An 18787-nucleotide genomic window follows, 5' to 3' on the forward strand; every position below is an offset into this window, starting at 1 on the left:
GAAGCGACAGTGAAATGGTAAGTCAAGCCCCCTCCAAAAGCATAGAGCAGTTAGCATCCCACTATCAGCAGGCCCCTATCACTGCATGATTAAGTTCTTACCAGACCCTTCAGTAAGGGCAACCTCCCTGATCCGGTAACTACCAAGGGCAAGCCAAATACACAGAGTCAATCTATGAACATTTAATCTCTGCAGAGAAGGCAGATTAAGTGTATAATTGACCCATATAATCCACGTATCATCTCCAGTCAAATGTTTCCCCATGTCCGGTTTAAACAGACATGGGGGTCTATAAAAGAAAGCGATCAGAGATTGCATATTACCAGGGCTATGGATTTCATCAAAGTTCGAGATGGCTTTTTAATCACTGATCCCAGAGACTGCCAGAGTTAAGCAGATGAGCTAGCTGCTAAGCACATCTGTTTTAATCCTTATCTTCTGCTCAGGCCTGTGTCTTCAAGAAGTACAAGAAGGAAAAAAAATTAATTTTTGTTTAGATCTTTGCAATCTTAGGGAGCTTCCCTGGCTGATTTGATTTCTCATATTAAAAGCATGTTCATTTGGGGGCTTTTTGTGTTTTTGGGCAAGGGGCAAGATATTGAATTAATCGTCTGGGAAGAGGAAAAATGCCATCTGTACCATTTGTGGACGTTTAATTTCTGCCTCGCTCTCCTCAGAGGCACAGGCACCTTGGTGTATGTCTCATTCTTCCTTGTGATCATGAGAATAAAATCCTCCAAAATTTAACAGAGCGATGCTCACAGTAAGGTTTTTGAAAATTGTTTTTGAGACACCTTGAAGTCAACGATAACATGGTATGCCATGCATTTGGATTCTGTGCACTGCAATGCATGTATAAGAATCTTCCAAATCATACTTTACAGGAGTAAATGGATGCACAGTGATATATTATGTGCACTTGAAATAATGAGAGCCACACATTTTTTTTAAACTGCATGTATGTGACCATGATCCATGACAGTAATTCTGACTGTATAAATGCATGTTCTTTAGAATCAAGACTCTTATTATGACTCTTTGTAGATTGTCAACACAGTTACATGTATACAAAACAAGCCTGGCTTTTACATATTCTGACAACTATGGAGTAATTTTGGTGTACAGAGATGCATCCTCTGTTCCCATGGCGGGTAAAATGGCTGTCCCACTCAGACCTGTGGGGTAGGATAGGAAAAACTCCCTGCAAATCAATTACAAAGTGTGCATCTAACAAGATCAGTTTTGAGAACTCCTGTTCTGTCTATTTGCGAAGTGATAATGATATTACACTTTTTATTTATATCAAATCTTAAGTGCTTTATAAGAAGGAAATTAGGGACATTCTCTCTTTCTGAGCTTAAAACACATACAGCATCGTTGTGAGGATAAAGGGGGTAGCTGGGAACCAAGTATGCTGCTTGGAGCGAAGTAGAGAATGGGCAGGATAAAATAAATAAACAAATACCAGTACCTGCCTGAAGTGGCTTATAATCTATGATTAGGCAAGAGTGAACAAGAATAAGGAACAAAAGTGTATATGCTGATGGTAAAAAAAGAGTACCGGTACATAATGAATATGAACATGTAAATACTAGAATATTCATAAGATTCCAAATACATTTCATAATATGTAAAAAGGAAGTAAACGAGGGAAATAAAATATTTGGAAGGGACTCGGATGTAACTAGGTAAGGATCCAGTGTGCTTTCAGTTCCTCAAATTGAATTGTTACAGAAGACTCTACAGTAGAGTCCCAACTCTGAAGTAAAACTGAGTAAAGTCACACCGTTCCAATCACGAGCCATTTTATAATGTAGTAACATCTTGTTTACATTTGTTCTCTCTCTGTCCACAACTGCCACTTTGGCAAAATTCCTGTCATCCCAGCCCAAACACTCTCTGTATAAACAATCCTGATTTTGACATTTAAACAACTCTGTACAACCCCACAGAGGATAGGTGTCCCTAGAAAATAAAAGGTGCCACTAATTACCTTCTGGATCACAGGTTTGGTATTTATAGTTAATGAACAGTATTTCTAAAACCACTTCTCAAGGATTAAAACTGAAATAGCATTTCTAGCAGTGCAACCCTATGCATAATTACACCCTTCCAAGCCCGTTGATTTGGATAGACTGACAATGGCGTAACACGGTTTAGGACTGCACTATCAAACTGTATCTCAAGGTCTAAAACAGCAGACAGATTATTTTAATCAGATAATGTTTTCCTCAGATAATGTTTACAGCTGACACACAGAGAGATACCACAAAGGCATGCTAACAAACCATCCTTCCACTTCATTTTTATTACTAACGATTCCCTTACTTCTCTGTGCCCACCATTTTAGTGGGGCAGGCCGAACAAAGAAGTCATATGAAATTGTGGTAAATAACTCTTTGGGGGTGGAAAATAGCTTTGTTAGCAGCTGATTGCCAGCTGAACTGGCCAGCCAATCTGTTTCGTCTCCCAGTTACCCTGAGGGGGAGATTTTTAAAATGATGATGACTTTATTTCATAGTAAATGTAACTAATTTACAGAATAAAGGCGATTAAAATGTAGGCTGCACAGTAATATTCAGATAATCTCCTGCATCGCCTGATAGCCACCTGGAAAAATAATTCCGCTACTGTGGCACATGTGGGCAGGGGATCTGGGAGGCAATGAACGCTCAAGTGGTATAAACTGAATAGCTTCAGGAACAAAGGAAAAACTAGCATTTTGGAAAAGTACAGCCATAAAAATATGATGACAAATGACAAGGTGTAGTGGAACAAAAGAGAACCTACTACACAAAGGCAAAAATACAAGAATGCCGAATATTTAATGTAAAACACAAAACACAAATGTGTATCCCCCCCAAAAAAGTGAACTAGTCTATCAAAATTCCATTTAACAATGAATAAGTCAGAAGGATTCTATGAAGTAACAGAATCACAGTTAAGTCAACTAGTCATAAGTCCAAAGGATTCCATATGGTGACAAAGTAGTGCCTTCATAGAATCCTTCTGATTTATTCCTTGTTACATGGAATTTTGATGTGTTAATTTGCTTGTTTATGCTCTTTTTTGGGGTGGCGGCGGCATACACACTTGTGTTGTGTGTTTCACATTAAATGAAACACATTCTTCATTCTCTATTTTTGACATGGTGTATTGGGTCCTCTTTTGTTCCATGCTGCAGTCATAAAAGCAACCATTCTTTTTCCAGTGAACAGGAATAAATAATAGATTTGGAGGTGAAGTAATTAAATTATGAATGGCATAGATTACAAAACTTCCAAAACCAAATAAGGCAACAGGCAATCCAAGGTTAAACTTTTCACTGGACGACCCTTGAGTAAGGCATGACTCCTGAACTTTTAATAAATGTGAAGAATATAAAATGTGTCATGTTGGTGACAGAAAAACGATACCTAATAATATTTCCATCTCTACAGACCTGTTAAACCTATGTCTTTTAAAAATCTTTTAAAATATATTTGCTTCAGACAAAGGGTCTGAGGTAAAACTAGTTTGTATTTAAGTGAAAATCTGCTTGCCTGAGTTTCATAAAAGGGATATGGGTTTACGGATGCTTTGATGGGACTAAGGTTACTTTAATGAGCCATGTGGAACTTCATGTAAATGTGGATATGCAAAAACCACCACTGTACAAAGTGAAACTCTTAAGAAGAAGAAGAGTTTGGATTTATATCCCCCCCTTTCTCTCCTGTAGGAGACTCAAAGGGGCTGACAATCTCCTTGGCCTTCCCCCCTCACAACAAACACCCTGTGAGGTAGGTGGGGCTGAGAGAGCTCCGAAAAGCTGTGAGTAGCCCAAGGTCACCCAGCTGGTGTGTGTGGAAGTGCACAGGCTAATCTGAATTCCCCAGATAAGCCTCCACAGCTCAAGCGGCAGAGCGGGGAATCAAACCTGGTTCCTCCAGATTAGAATGCACCTGCTCTTAACCACTACGCCACGTTAAAAAAAATGCATGGCCACATGAGACCAGTCTGCCATGAGTTCAGATAGTATAGTAGGCACAGCTCCATTTATAAACACAACTAAGTGAGAAATTGTTAGTTTGGCTCCAATGTTTATAGAACAAATGTATCCCAAGAATATTATGAATAGCCAAGATTTCTGGTTTTATATGTAAATAACATAAATACACTTTTGACAAAAACTGTTCAAGATATGTGACAAGTTTGGGAATATTTTCAATATTTCTGTGTAACCTACCCATCCCTGGCTCCATCAGGCTCCATTGGAGACCTAGGAACATTTAAAATGTAATATAATGACAGCATCCTGCATTAAAAAAGAGTTTGCAAACAGTTGTGTGACTCTGACAACTTGAGGCAGCCATGCTCCTTCCCAATTCCATATTTGGGATCATTACAACGTGAATGTCGCCAAGTGAACAACATGATATAGTTTTGCTTCAGGACATAATTTGCATCATATCCTTACAGCAGCACCTAGCTTATATCTCCAGTGACGTTTCACTGCTTAGAGATTTACTTCATATGGGAAACATGTAAGGTGCAAATTTAAGCCAATGGATACTTGCTGTGTATTTATTCCCTGCTCAGACATTGACTGAATATTTCAAAAGCCAACATCGGTCACATATGCTCTAAACCAGAGGGAGAATGAATGAAAAGATCCCAGTCAACTAAGTTCACAACAAGAGGCTGGGAAACCCACAAGACTGGAAACTGCTCAAAGGCAAAAGTCACCACTGAAAAGAACAGTGCTTGCAAATGTATTGCTAATAAAAGGAATTCAACATAGATGGGCAAGGTGCTAGCAGATTTGTAACAGAGAGGAAGTGACTGCCTCTTTGTGACTGCCGAGTGGATAGGTGATTTGTCTTTGGCATTTTGATGCTTGAAATTCTCTTAAGGAGGAAAGGAGTCGCTGGAGTGCTTTATGCATGAATGAGGCATTCTCAGTGGATATGGGTCATGCTAGTAGATGTACACAGGAAGATTATTTGACTCCAATTCATGCCACTTGATATAATGTGATAAAACATTTGACATGAGAGATAAGTTCCATTTTAATCTTGTAGAATATCGGTGGGGATGGGAGAATTAAACAGCGGGAAAGGATGCAGTGGGAAAGGTAAATGGGAAGAAAGATGAATATCAAGGAAAAAGGGATTTTAATGATGTTTGCAGAGGAAAAAAAAGCTTTTCTGTTCAATATAAGGAGAATGCGAGTGAAATAAGCAAAGCAAGCGCAGAAATCTGAAGGCATTCAAATGTGAATGCCAAAATATAATTAAAAGCAACAACTGTCCCAAGAGCACTGAGAGGTGAAAAGAGAGAAAAGGAAGCCATTCTGCAGCCGCACAAAACACAAACAAGGATCTGTCCTAACAAGTGATTGAAACACTAATGCCAACTGTCTGCTGCAAGCAATGTTAGGCGGCACAATCGCTCCGGAGAGAGAAAATGGGTTGCAGAACAAAAGCAACTGCTAGGCGGAGAAATCTGTTGACATGAACTCCCATCCTATTCCAAATAAAATCTCACTTGACACTTAGACCCTATCAAGCACCACAGCAGGTGGTGTCTTCTTTCAAGATTTACCTATCCCATAGAGTTGCAGCCCAGACAAAATTAATGTTGTTTTCAGGTTCTCAAATTGATGATAGGCTACCGCCCATAATTGTTAAAGTACTACTATTGCACCGCACGACGCAAAAAATCAGATTTGCAAACAAATGGTGATTTTTTCTTCAAAACAGCAATTAAAAATTAAAGTCTGAAATCCCTTTCCCTATTTAGCAACAAAGATTCATTCCAAGTAAAGTTACACATGTCCCCCTATCCGGTCACCTTTTAAAAACAGGACTTAAGGATCAGAATAATGGCATTCCTGTGACAGAATGATCTCTTAAAACTATGCTGGCACCCCAAAAACTAAAGAGAGAGAAATTGGGGGAAAGTGGATTTGAGTATAGCATTATAGCAGACAGAGAGCAATCAACAGAAAAGGTAACATACATCTATCTTTCTTAATTTTTAAAAAATCCATAAGTTATAATTTATTTCAAAATGTGACTTATCTTCCTGTCTCGTTTTGTCACATTTTGCACTTTCTCCCCCTTGGGTCTCCAAGGCGGAGGAGGCATTTACTTACATCAAATAACCTTTCTATATACATCTCCTCATTGACCTTATCGCGCAGGATGTCCTGAGAATGGCGAACGAAGGTCACGTAGGCGTCAGCAACGTCCATCCCTGGTTTCTGTTCAGAGAAAAGCGGGGGGGGGGGGGGGGGAAAGGAGGAGGCAAACAGCATGAACATGGCATATTCCCAAGACTGTCTATTCATTCAGTTGCAAGGATTCCCCCCCACCTATTCTCCCTCAGGCTGTTACTGAGGATCTCTCCTAGTCGATTCCCATGATATAGTTGGGTGCCAGCAATGGGCACAACTGCTTGCTGCTAAAACAGTTCACAGCACAAGATTACTGTCTGTACTCTCTTTCCTTTTTTGCCTCGATGGAAGCTGCTTGGATGGATAATGCTCCCCCCCACACACACACACTCGTGCCAGGAAGTCCTCTCTTGCGATTTTTGGTACCATTAACCTAATTAACAAAGCAACAAATCAGGCTGGCCTTCCCCCCTCCCCACCCCCCACCTACTATATGCAAATCTTCTTTAATCTAAAGTTAAAAAGCTGACACTTAGCACTTGTCTGTTCTTCCCTTTCTTTTGAGGCGCTGGCACAAACAGCATCAAAATCACACTTCCGTAAAGCATTTACTGGATGGTATTTTTCTACATCTCTGTGTCAAAAGTTATGCAGTTAATATGAGTAATAAAATTAACATTGTTGCGGATAAGCGCACAACCAAACCGTAGTTTAGCACTTTGATGGCATGTAATTTATTTTAACAGGTACACTGAGCCCCTACCTATTGTCTCCACATTGAAACCAGTGAGGGTTTGAATTGCTTAAAGCTGACTGGCACACTCTAAATTCATAACTATTAAAATCTCTCTCATCGTCACTGATTCTCCCTATGTGCCGGTGTTCTTAAAGCAGAACTTATAAAGCCTTATGAAGATTGCAGAGGAGCATGATGCAGTTTGCATTTCTGTTTTAAGAAGCAAGGAGCGGAGATAATTTGGGAGACAATAAGGACTAAATAAGTTCACACTCCTTGATATGTTGGAATCAAACTTCTCTCAAAGGAAACCCATTAAAATGCTGGGGGGAAAAAAGAGAGTCATTATGAGAGCTGCCACACAAATCTTAAATGTCTGTGGCACATTGGAAGTTTCTTAATAATGGGTGTCATTACTTTTATTACTGTGATTTACTGCAGATCACAAAGTATCATTTCTGTATGAGACGCGATTGTCAGCCACTGTAAATTGAAGTTAGTTAACACTTCTGTGTAATTTCCAGGGTGAAAATGAGGACAGTTTGAGAAGCAGTAGGAAGGTAGTTTATACATATATATAAAGAAATACAATTATCAAGCAAAGGACCAATGGTTGGCCTTAGAGATGCCAGTAACATTTTTAACACCTACTGAAACAATGACAAGGTATTAATTTAAAAAACAACAAGGACAATGTAAATGCGGCTGTTATACTTTTCAAGCAATTTCCAGCAAGTAGATTGTGCCAACTTTATGATACAATAACAAGTGATGCAATTGCCCAATGCTAAACAATTGACAAGGATCCTGTTATATGGAATTAGACAAGGATCCCGTGGTATGGTGGATATTCAGAGAGCTAAGCTTTTATTTAGAGTAGAAAACCTCAAAGCTTTTGGATGCGTGTTGGAAGTATTTTGCGAGTCACAGGGATAGGATGTGGGAGCAGAGGGAACAAAGACACCAACCGAACCATGAAAATTAGGTTGCTATTGTCCCCCTGCGGATTAGGATGAAGTCGCATTCTTTGGGTTCTTACCACACATTCAGGTAAGAGAAAAGGAAGTAGCCTCTTTGTGTCCCTTCCTTTGTTAATGTCTTCCAATTTCCTTGTGTGTGTGGCAGCTGGAGAAGGTATCCTCTTTGCCTGCTCTGACCATTCCTACTTCATGCCAAGTTTCTCCAAAATTACAAAAGAAAAGGGAGGTAACTAGGATACCTGAGTCAGCTGAATAAGACCTTCCGAGGTGAACCTTTGACGCTTCCCTTTTTGCAGGTAACTTTTGCTCTTAACCCATGGCTTTCAGCCTGTGGTCCTGCCCAAGTCATGCTTGGTACAACCAGCACCAGCCCAGGATGTCCTGGTGGTTTGTTACCTGTTTTAAGTTGGGACAGAATCATACAAAAACAAGTGCACTCCCTGCCCAGCTCCATGGATCCACCCCTGAACTTTGTCCTTCTGTTCCCACCCCTTTGGCTCATCCTTCTTGACCGGGAATTTGCTTCCCTGTGTCAAACGACACTGATCCGTCCATTTCTCCCAACATACCGCACCGATGAAATGAAAAGTAAATGTCCATGCTTGTATAATGGAAATGGAGTGTCAGGCTCTATTGTTACACCAGACATATTTACACCAATTTTTACGCTGCAATGTAAAGGACAAAGGGACTGTTATGCCCATGTTTAGTGACATTTGCCTCAGGACACCTGAGGCAAGCATTTGCCTCAGGACACCTGTTAACCACAACATCATAATTTATTGTGCTGTGAAGGTTGAGAAATCGATACTTCACGGGAGACTCTCAGATTCCTAGTTCATTGATAGCAAAAACTTAAGCCTGGCTTTTTTTCTATCCCTTCCCATCAACCTATACATTTATTTGCTTTGAGGCAAATATTTAAGTGCAACTGCATTACAGTAGTGGAGCATTCCGTGCCACTGAAGGTGACTTCGACAAGGTGGTTTTCCCTCGGTTTAGAAGATGCAGATGAGAGAACATCCAAAGTCTGCATCAGGTTCCACATTTATGAAGGTTTTATGAAGGTTACAAACAAGTCAACAAAAGCTACTGTCATGAATGAGTGGCCGCAAACCACTGAATTAACGCCTCTAGGGGTTGTAGTGGTGCAGTGGTTAAGAGCAGCAGACTCTTCTCTGATGAACTGGATTTGTTTCCCTGCTCCTCGACATGAAGCCTGCAGGGCGACCTTGGGCCAGTCACAGCTCTCTACGAATTCTCTCAGCCCCATTTACCTCACAAGGTGTCTGTTGCTGGGGAGGGGGGGGGGAGGGACTGAAGGAAATTGTAAGCCGCCTTGAGACTCCTTAAAGGTTGAGAAAAGCAAGGTATAAAAACCAACTCTTCCTCTTTTTTCTACTAGATCTAGCGATAACTGGGTCCCAATCTCTGCTTCACTATAAAGCTCACTCGATGTCCTTGGACCTGCTGCTATTATTCACCTTACCTTAAATTGTTGTGGAGGTAACGTAACTGCAGGTATGTATCTGAAAACTTTGTAACTGCAGGTATGTATCTGAAAACTTTGGAGAAGGTGTAGGACACAAATGGGATAGATGCTGTAGAGTAAGATTTGTAGCGATGTTCAAGACATTCATCATGAAAGTGCAAGGTGGAATTACTGCTAAGCTTTGTTTGTGAAATTATCTAAAAATATATTGCTGTAAACACAGTGGTTTCTACAGTTGCCACCTGTGAGTTGGGAAATAGCTAGAGATTTGGGGGCAGAGCTTGGGGCGACAGGGTTTGGGAAAGGGAGAAATCTCAAGGGCTGTTTCCGCACAGCCAGATTTGCGGGGCTGTTCGCACGAACGGCCCCATGGGCTGCGCAGCTGGTGGAGCAGGCTCTGCACAGCCCCCAAAACAACTTCTTACCTTCTCTTGGCTTCCGTCACTCTGAGGAGGCCAGGGGACATGCCCCCATGGCCACAGCGACGGAGGCCAGGACAAGGTAAGAAGCCGTTTGGGAGCGGCACAGGGAATACGCCAGCTTCCACCCACTGCCGTTCGCTTGGCAGTGGGTGGAAGCTGGCGTATTCCAAAAACCTCACCCCCAAGTGAGGTTTGAAAGCGGCGTCTTCACGTCACTTGGGGGGGTGAGGACGGCGCTGCTGCGATACAGCAGCGCCTCCTGTGTGAACAGCACCCCAGAGACTATGTTTTTGCCGTCCCTAGGGTGCTGTTTTTTGGCTGTGCGGAAACAGCCAATGAGATATAATGCCACTTTCCAAAGCACCCATTTTTCCCCAGGCAACCAGAGGCGTAGCTAGACCACAGTGCGCCCAGTGCACACTCTGGCTTTTGCGCCCCCCCCCCCCGCACCGCCCCCCATGGCGCCCCCCCCCTCCACTTACTTTTAGGAAAGGAGCAGGCCGGAGAAGAAGGCCGGAAGCCTGCCTGCGTTGTCTGGGCCTGGTGAGAACTACATTTCCCAGGAGCCCCTGGGAAATGTAGTTCCCACCAGGCCCATAGTTCCCACCAGGCCCAGGCAACGAAGGCAGGCTTCCAGCCTGCTCCATTCCTAAAAGTAAGTGTGGTGGTGCACCGCAGGGGGGGCGCCATGGGGAGGGGCTGTGGGGGAGGCCGCAGGGGAGGGGGAGGGGAGATTTTTCCGCCCCCCACGTGACTAGAAATGGTGCACCCGGTGCGTTGTGAACCCCCCGCCCCCTGGTGGCTTTGCCACTGCAGGCAACTGATCTCTGTGACCTGGAGATCAGTTGTAATTCTGGGAGATTTCCAGGGATCATCTGGAGGTTGGCAACTATAGTAGTGTCAATCCTGTGGTTGCCACTTATTCACGACAGTAGCTTTTGATTACTTGCTTGTAACCTTCACAAATTGATAGTCAATTATTTGTGTTTGCAGATGGTGCTAGTTGCAAGAGGGCACTCTGGTAAACTGTTTTAAAGAATTGTCATGATGCTATCAAGAACTAATAACTTAATATTTTATGGCTATTTTCAATTTGATGGTTGAATTATTACAGATGATGGTTTTTTTTGTAATTTATCTGTTAGCGGCTCTGACTCTGGCTGTTTGTTGGGAAGAGTGGGAGAGATCAAGTCTAATAAATACATAAATGTTAAAAAATAAATGTGGAACCACATGCAGAATTTGGATGATGCAAGTGGCACCAAGTCATTCCTCTCTGTGCGTTCTCCGAACAAAATGTCTGTCTGCAAACGTCTCTTGCTTTATCAGTCTAATCCCTGACTCCAACCAACATTCATATATTGCACTTAAACTTAATTTAAATGTTAATTTCCGGTAAGCAGAGTGCTTTGCCTGAGATCTTGAAGGACTCTCTTCATTATAATCCTAGCTCTGAACAGAGGCCTACAGCACCATTTGCCCTTTTAAAATTAACGAATGTGGTTATTTTGCAACGATACCTTCAAGGTTGTTTGGGATATACATTTCAGTAAATCACTGCCTTTTTATAAACATAAAGCTTAAATGAGGGCTAAAAGAAAATATAAATATGAAAAAGACCTATTAGCAAACTCAGAGTTGGCTGCAACGGGAAATAGGCTTTATTTTTTAAATTGTCTGACAGTTAAAAGCTCAAACTGCAATCTCAAACAGAATTATGTGATTTAAAGACCAGTCCTGAGGGTTTCAGCAGACGGGGATAGCGCCACTACCACACCGCCTTCAGAGGGCTTTCAGGAGGTGGGGGGAGGCAGCAAATGCCAGAAACTCCCCAGATGCCTGAAAGCCCTCCATAGCCCAAAATGAGCTTACACCACCCTTGGGGGTAGCATATCTCCAAGGGCTATGCCACAGGCATTTCCAGCTCCAGAGCCCAGTGGAAGCCACATAAAGTTGGCTCCACCCCTGGGAACTCCTTGAGCCCGCCTCCATACTCACCGGGGGTGGGGGGGGGGCAGATTTAGGCTGGTATGGCTCTGTGAGGTGCAGGCTGTTCTGGGTTGGGTGCCACCAAGTTCTGTGGCACTTGCCCAGATCCCAGCTTGCCCTTTCCCCTGACAAAATGCCACATGCTGGTGGGGTAGGCAGATGCACTGGGGCATCCCCACGCTGGCTCCAAAGCCCAATTTGTCTTCCCCCTATGGATTGGGCTGCCGGCCCATTAACTTTGTGTTGGCTTGTGCCCTAACTAAAAAAAAAAAAGAGGTCATTTAGCATTCTGGAAGATGGTCTCCAATTACATTTTTGACCGTTTTTATATCATCCACTGTCACTTGGCACCCTGCCAGGGTTGCCTGTTCTGGATTGGGAAATACTTGAAGAGTTTATGGGTGGAGCCTGGAAAGAGTAGGTTTTGAGGAGGAGAGGAACCTGAGTGGCTATAATGCCTATAATGCACTTTACCTTCCAAAGCAGCTATTTCTCCAGAGGAACTGATCTCTGTTGTCTGGAGATCAGTTGTAATTCTAGGAGATCTCAAGTTGCCACCTGGGTGTCGGCAACTCTCTATCCAGGAGTCTTCCTTTCCCAACATAACTGTCTGTTTATATACTCAGATTTCATCTATAATGGTAAGGATTGCCTTAGTATGAATCCTAAGTTATTTGGTGTGACAAGTCTCATGCAATCAGCTGTCTTTGCCGCTGCTCCAAGCAGTGGCATGTGTGCCACTATGTCACTTCCAGGGAAAGCCAGGAAATAACAGAGTAGCTCTACGAATCTCCAGAAACCCTATGACAATCCCATACTGTTTCCAGTGGTTTCTAGAGTTACCCTACATAGCAATGCATGCAGTGTCATGCCGCCCCCTCCTCCCCCCCGATGTCCCTGAAACTCCCGTTGGTTGCATGCCGTGGCAATGTGAAAAGGTACATAATTTTCAGTGGGGTAATTTCAACCTTTGTAATGATTCTTTTTTTCTATAAGTTGTTGGACTCTCAAGTATGATTTTTAAAAACATTTCTGCTCTAGTTGTAACAATAGTTTATCACTAATTGGCCCAGTAAATGGCAATGCTGCTTCCTCCTTGCTTGAGGGCTCCCAGACCCCACTTGGCTCTCCTGGGGCCATTCAGCTGGCCGGGAGGGGCCTTACCTGGTGAAAATTAGCCCTTTTTGTTGGCAGAATGGCATCACTTTGGTGTTACCATCATGCCTTGACAACTTGGAGATGCTCTGGTATTTAGGCAAAACTCTATTCTAAAAGATAGCATCTGCCATAGTTTTTGCTCAAATACCAGAACATCTTCCATATCACAATGCGGTGATGTCACTTTTGGAAGTGACATAACTGCATCGATGATATCAAAGTCTAGTCCAAGTTTTTACCTGATAAGACCCCACCCTCCACCACTTGCCAGGGGCTCTCTTGTTCCTTCTCATGAGCTCCATTTCCTAGTCTGACTTCATGTTTATTGATTGACTTTTACTCTAGCTATCTTCTTAGGGTCTCAGATGCATTGTCACTTCCGTTTTAACTTCACAGCTGAAAGATTTGTAAGGGGTGAACCGATATACAGTGACTGGCCCAAGAAAAATCAATGAGGTTCATGCCAGAGTTGACATTTGAATCCCAGTCCAACTGCTCTACCACAGAATTATGCCCAGTTCTGTCTGTTTATCACAGTTTATTTTTATTTATTTGATTTGGTTTATGAGACTCCCTTCCCATATGAGCATCCTAGTCCCCTCTTTGTGGCGATCATTATTTCAATATGGTGGTTGTGTTCCTGCATTATTTTTCATGCTTCCCCAGCACAGCACAGCTACTTAATCTGTAGGCTATCTTTCAACTGAAAGTCCCCAAATATGACTTCTTTTCTCTCTTAATCCTGCTGTTCCATGGTAAAGTCTCATCAATTGCTCCGGCCCCAAGCCTCCTGGCTCTGTACACATAAGGAAGGGTTCATGGTAACATATGTCAATATGCTTTTAAAATACAGTTTTCTCATTTCTTTGCACCACATTCATCCCATCCCCCCGCCTCCTTCCACACATCAGATAGGAGCAATTGTATTTTGTAGTTATCACAAAAGCTGTAGCTGCATCACATTAATGAAGTGAATGTAAAAGTAAATAAGTGCATACTGCCAGTCTGCTTGACATTTGTGCATTATCTCTTGATTTTATGACATTTTGCATAGCTCTAGTGATAAACATCACGTGGTGCACTTGAGAGAGATTCACGAAAACAGGCATCTAAAGAGCAGATAATAACTAGAAAACATTCAGAATGAATCAGATCTCATAAATCATTGTACGAAAACTCTTAGGTTCATCACGGGCTAAAGTGTAGGTAGCCCATCTTTTAAAATAAAAAAAAAGATATTTCAATCGTCATTACACAATGTGTAGATATTTTAAAATGCCATATGTAAATAATGCTTACGGGCACATCCACGTATTTGGAAGCTGCTTTCACCTGGAACAGAAACAAAACAGGCCTCGGATTAAAATTTATGAGTTCAAATAGGGTTAGGGTTAAACAGTGTACAAACTGGACCACAACAATCATACCTGATGCGTTCTCAGAAAATCAAATATCCTATACTATACAGATTTTTTACACTATATTTTTTACTTCAGTCTTTATATTTTTTACATCAGCCTTGAAGTACTGATTCTAATTCAGCAAACTGATCTGCTTAGATTAAAGTGTGGCACTTAGGAAACTTTTGCTACATGTTCTACTCAAATTCCAGAAATGAAGGGCAAGGAATCATAGAGCTGGAAGAGACCACAAAGAATCATAGGCCCCTTCCGCACAGGCAAAATAATGCGTTTTCAAACCACTTTCACAATTGTTTGCAAGTGGATTTTGCTATTCTGCACTGCTTCAAAGAGCACTGAAAGCAGTTTGAAAGTGCATTATTCTGCATGTGCGGAATGAGCCATAGAGTTGGAAGAGACCACAAGGGCCATCCAGTCCAACCCCTCCCATTCAGGAATACACAATCGAAGCGCTCCTGACAGATGGCCACCCAGCCTCTGTTTCAAAACCTCCAAAGGAGACTTGGCCACCCTCTGAGACAGCATATTTCACTGTCAAACAGCGAGCGTGGTGTAGTAGTTAAAAGCAATGGACTCTAATCTGGATAACCAGATTTGATTCCCCACTCCTCCACATGAGCAGCAGACTCTTATCTGGTGAACTGGATTTATTTCTCCGCTTCTACACAAGAAACGTCCTGCTTCCTGAACAGCCCAATTGGAGAAAAAGACTTATACTTTCTGGTGACGCAAGTCTGCAGCTGGGGAGAGGGGCATTCCTGGACTGAAAACTTGGGGGAAGTCGACTCAACCCCAGGAGTGTCCCTGGCCTGCCCCCACTGTGCCAGAATGCTCTCCTGTGTCAGTGTAGCTTCTGGGCTGTGGGCCCTTCTGGCATGTTTGCTCTCTCCACTGGTGTAGGTGCTCCAGTGCGGTGGGCAAACATACCAATGAAGATCCCTGCTGCACCCACAAGCTGTTCCACCCCCCACCTCCAATCTGGATTGGGCTGTTAATGTCACAAACCAGGGAAAGCAAACCATTTTGGCTGCAGTATCTTTCAGAACCAAAAGCCCTCACATATTTTCTGCTGCTCTTCTTGATAAAGAGACAGTGACATATAGATACAGAAATTCATGGAATCCCTCATTTATTGTCTGCTGCAAAAACAAACCAGCTTTCTTACGGAACAGTTTCCAAATGGACAGAGAGACTTTTTTTAAAATAAAGGTACCATAATGCATCCCATCTGCAAGACTGAGAGTTTGCAACAATTAAGTATTTAATTAGATTACATCAACAATCACAATCCTTGTTTGGGTTCTAAAAGCTCACCTGCTTCTAAATATTTCTGATGCTACTGATAAAACAGCCTAAACATATCTCTCTCTCTCTCTCTCTCTCTCTCTCTCTCTCTCTCTCTCTCTCAGTTACTGAAGAGCTGAAAGAATTATTATATGAGTGAGACAGAATGTGTGAGTGGGTGGATGTTCTCCAATAACTTGTGTGTGTGTGAACAATTAAGCAAAGAAAGCAGATACAGCAGGCCATGCTGGTGACGAGGGTTCAAATCAAACCCAGCATTGCTATCACAAGCTGAAGTAAAAAAAAAAAAAGAAGGAACGGGAACATGATAACTGTTGTACATTTGTAAATTACTCTGCCAGGGTATGTTAGAATAAAAATGTGTTAGTTATAATTAGTATTGTTAAGAAAAATTCGTTTGATTCCTCTTTACCAGTCCTTTCCTGAAATCCAGCAATCTGTTGCTTCTTCTTTTTAGGAATCTGGAGTTTGTTTCTAATGGATTCCATTTTTGACCAAAGAGAATTTTGAAAAGGAGATGGTCAGGAAGGAAGGTTCGTGGCAGGCCCACATTCAACCAGTGCTCCGCCAGGAACTATTCCAGGAGAGGTGGTCTTGTAAGTATGCAGGCCCAAGACCTTTTAGGGCTTTGAACTTGAGCCAGTACTCTACCTGGACTCAAGTTCAAAGCCCTAAGGTCTTGGGCCTGCATACTTACAAGATCACCTCTCCTGGAATAGTTCCTGGAGATCACTATGCTCAGTGAATAGAAAGCCTACTGGAGGTTTCTAGCCCTAGAGAGATCTGGCTAGCCTCAACCAGGACCAGGGCTCTGTACAATGAGACCCGGATCCTGTAGGATCTGTACAGCTCCACGGGCCCTGTAAGGCAGAGCAGTTCTACCATACGGTTGACGCATCTTGATGTTATTCCATAGGCTATTGAGCTTATCTCCTTAAAAGAATTTTACTGGTGCCACCCAAGTTTTGTTTTCGGTCCTTTATGTTTCCAATTGAGTAAATTTGTCTATGGTTTTATTGTTGGAAGCTGCTCCAAACCCATCTAAATTTAATCTAAGTTTCATACAATAAATAAATAAGCAAACATTGATGCCTTCTGTCACATTAAGCCCAGTCATTGGGATCACCTGCACTTCAAAGTACACCAAGTTGTCCATCTCTTTCCCCTTAACACACCTTTAAATAGATTGCTTTGTTACTGTGTTTCATAAATCTATGTAACCTCTGCTTTTCATGTGAAACATGGATCTATTGAGGCCTAGAAGTCAGAAACATTATCCTTGTTTAGACCTTCAAAAGGGCAGAGCAAGAGTTCTGTTGGATGAGACCAATGCTACGTCTCTTGTATCGTTCTGTTTGCTATGATGGCTGAACACCCAGCAGAGCACAGAATTCAAAGCTTTCCCCTACTGCTGGTCTCCAGCAACTGCCTCTGCACAAAAAGTAAGACAACTGTATGCACATGGCATACATATGTATGTCACGATTGCCCAGATCTCTACCTGTTTAGGGTGTTATGTGCAATTGGAGATACAGCAGGATTCCCAACTGAACATGGAAGAGCCTATGCGTATACTACTGTGCATGCATACAGCTTTGTCTTTGCTTTGAACTTTTGCTAAAAATGTACAGGTTAAAATCAGGGTAAATAAGTAGAATCACAATTCCCGCCTTTTTACACTCCTAACTTCTAAAGATCTGAATAGGGATCATGCCATTTCTATAGAGCATCCAGGATGATTTATTACAGCATCTGCAGAAATCGAAGCACAGATTCCATCATCTCATCGACTTGGACCTATTTTGATTCATATGCCAAGCATTGGAGGGGCCGGAAGTCAAGGATAGAATTGGTGTTTTGTATTCAGGGTTGTGATCCAGACCAAATGTGTAATTCACACCAAGTCAACCATCCTCTTGTGGATGGTTTTTATTCATCAGTGTCCCGTATCTCTAGGGTTACAACCTCCAGGTGGTGGATGAAGATCTCCTGCTATTACAACTGATCTCCAAACAACAAAGATCAGTTCACCTGGAGAAAGTAGCTGCTTTGGAAGGTGGACTCCATAGCATTATTATACACAACCGAAGTAGTTGGACTCCCCAAACCCCACTCTCCTTAGGCTCCACCCCCAAAATGTCCAGGGGTTTCCAAACCTGGAGCGGGCAACCCTAACTATCTCCCAGATCATCATTAGGCTGTAGTAGGAGTGGAACGGCAGGAAACTTCCATTCTTCTGTCATGAGAAAATTTAGTCTGCATCAACACTAGAAGCAGAGAAATATCTCATTTACACTGTCATTGATGCACATTTACTTGGGAGTAAATCATGTTAAATTAAGTGGGACTAAAAAATAAAGATGTATAAGACTGGGTTCTATAACTGACCAAATAAAAACCTCTAAACTAAGAAAGCCAGAAATCAAACATTATGTTGCAACATTAAATGAACATTTGCTCTGAAAACAAACGAAGCAGACATGATCGCTGTTATTGAATTAGTCCTTCATATTCTCTCCTTATATAATATGCACGCGCGCACACACACACACAACTGTCCCCCTCCCCAAAAAACCATGAAGCTTTCTTTAAAAAAAAGCATAACTGCTTGTTTTTCTTTAGGGTAAAATTTGGCTACCAGTATTGCAATGTCCACGCTGCTGGGTGGGGCATGCTTTTACTTTTCTAGGCTGCAGCTCCTGAAGGATTATGTGACTTTTCCTATGAAATTATTAATTTTATGACAAAATTTGTGCAGAACACAAATAAGATTGCCAGGAAACTTCTCCCAGGGGTAAAACATACTGCAGAATTTTAATTAATATTGCAATCATTCTCCCCTCCCCCCGGCCCCTGTTCAAAGAAAAGAGGCTGTCCAGATTAAGTGGTTCCTCAACAGCTGTCATCAGTTTGGATGCAATTCATTTCCTAGGCCTAGATAGTAATCTAATGACTGGACTGCCAACTCCAAGAAACATTATTGACTGCAGAAAACATCTCTCTTCTTTCATCTAACCAAATGTAGGCGAGTTCCATTTAGAGAAACCCAAAGAAGTACTTTATAATGATGTGGGCTAGTGAGAATGCTATTAGAACCATGGATGCATTAATTTTAAAACTGAATTTC

At 42.1% G+C, this 18787-nt stretch overlaps 1 protein-coding gene across 34 annotated transcripts in view; it reads right to left on the bottom strand.

The window, feature by feature from the left end:
• The window catches only part of CADPS (calcium dependent secretion activator), a 492336-nt gene that overhangs the window by 44584 nt on the left and 428965 nt on the right, over positions 1–18787 (bottom strand). For all 34 annotated transcript variants that reach the window (XM_048488307.1, XM_048488321.1, XM_048488334.1 and 31 more), the window contains 2 exons: positions 14234–14266; positions 6137–6244 (listed from right to left, as the gene is read on the bottom strand). In XM_048488307.1, the coding sequence (XP_048344264.1) occupies positions 6137–6244; positions 14234–14266 (141 nt within the window). The remainder of the gene's footprint in view (positions 1–6136; positions 6245–14233; positions 14267–18787) is intronic.

This window comes from Sphaerodactylus townsendi, linkage group LG03 (genome assembly GCF_021028975.2).
Source record: "Sphaerodactylus townsendi isolate TG3544 linkage group LG03, MPM_Stown_v2.3, whole genome shotgun sequence".
Taxonomy (NCBI): domain Eukaryota; kingdom Metazoa; phylum Chordata; class Lepidosauria; order Squamata; family Sphaerodactylidae; genus Sphaerodactylus; species Sphaerodactylus townsendi.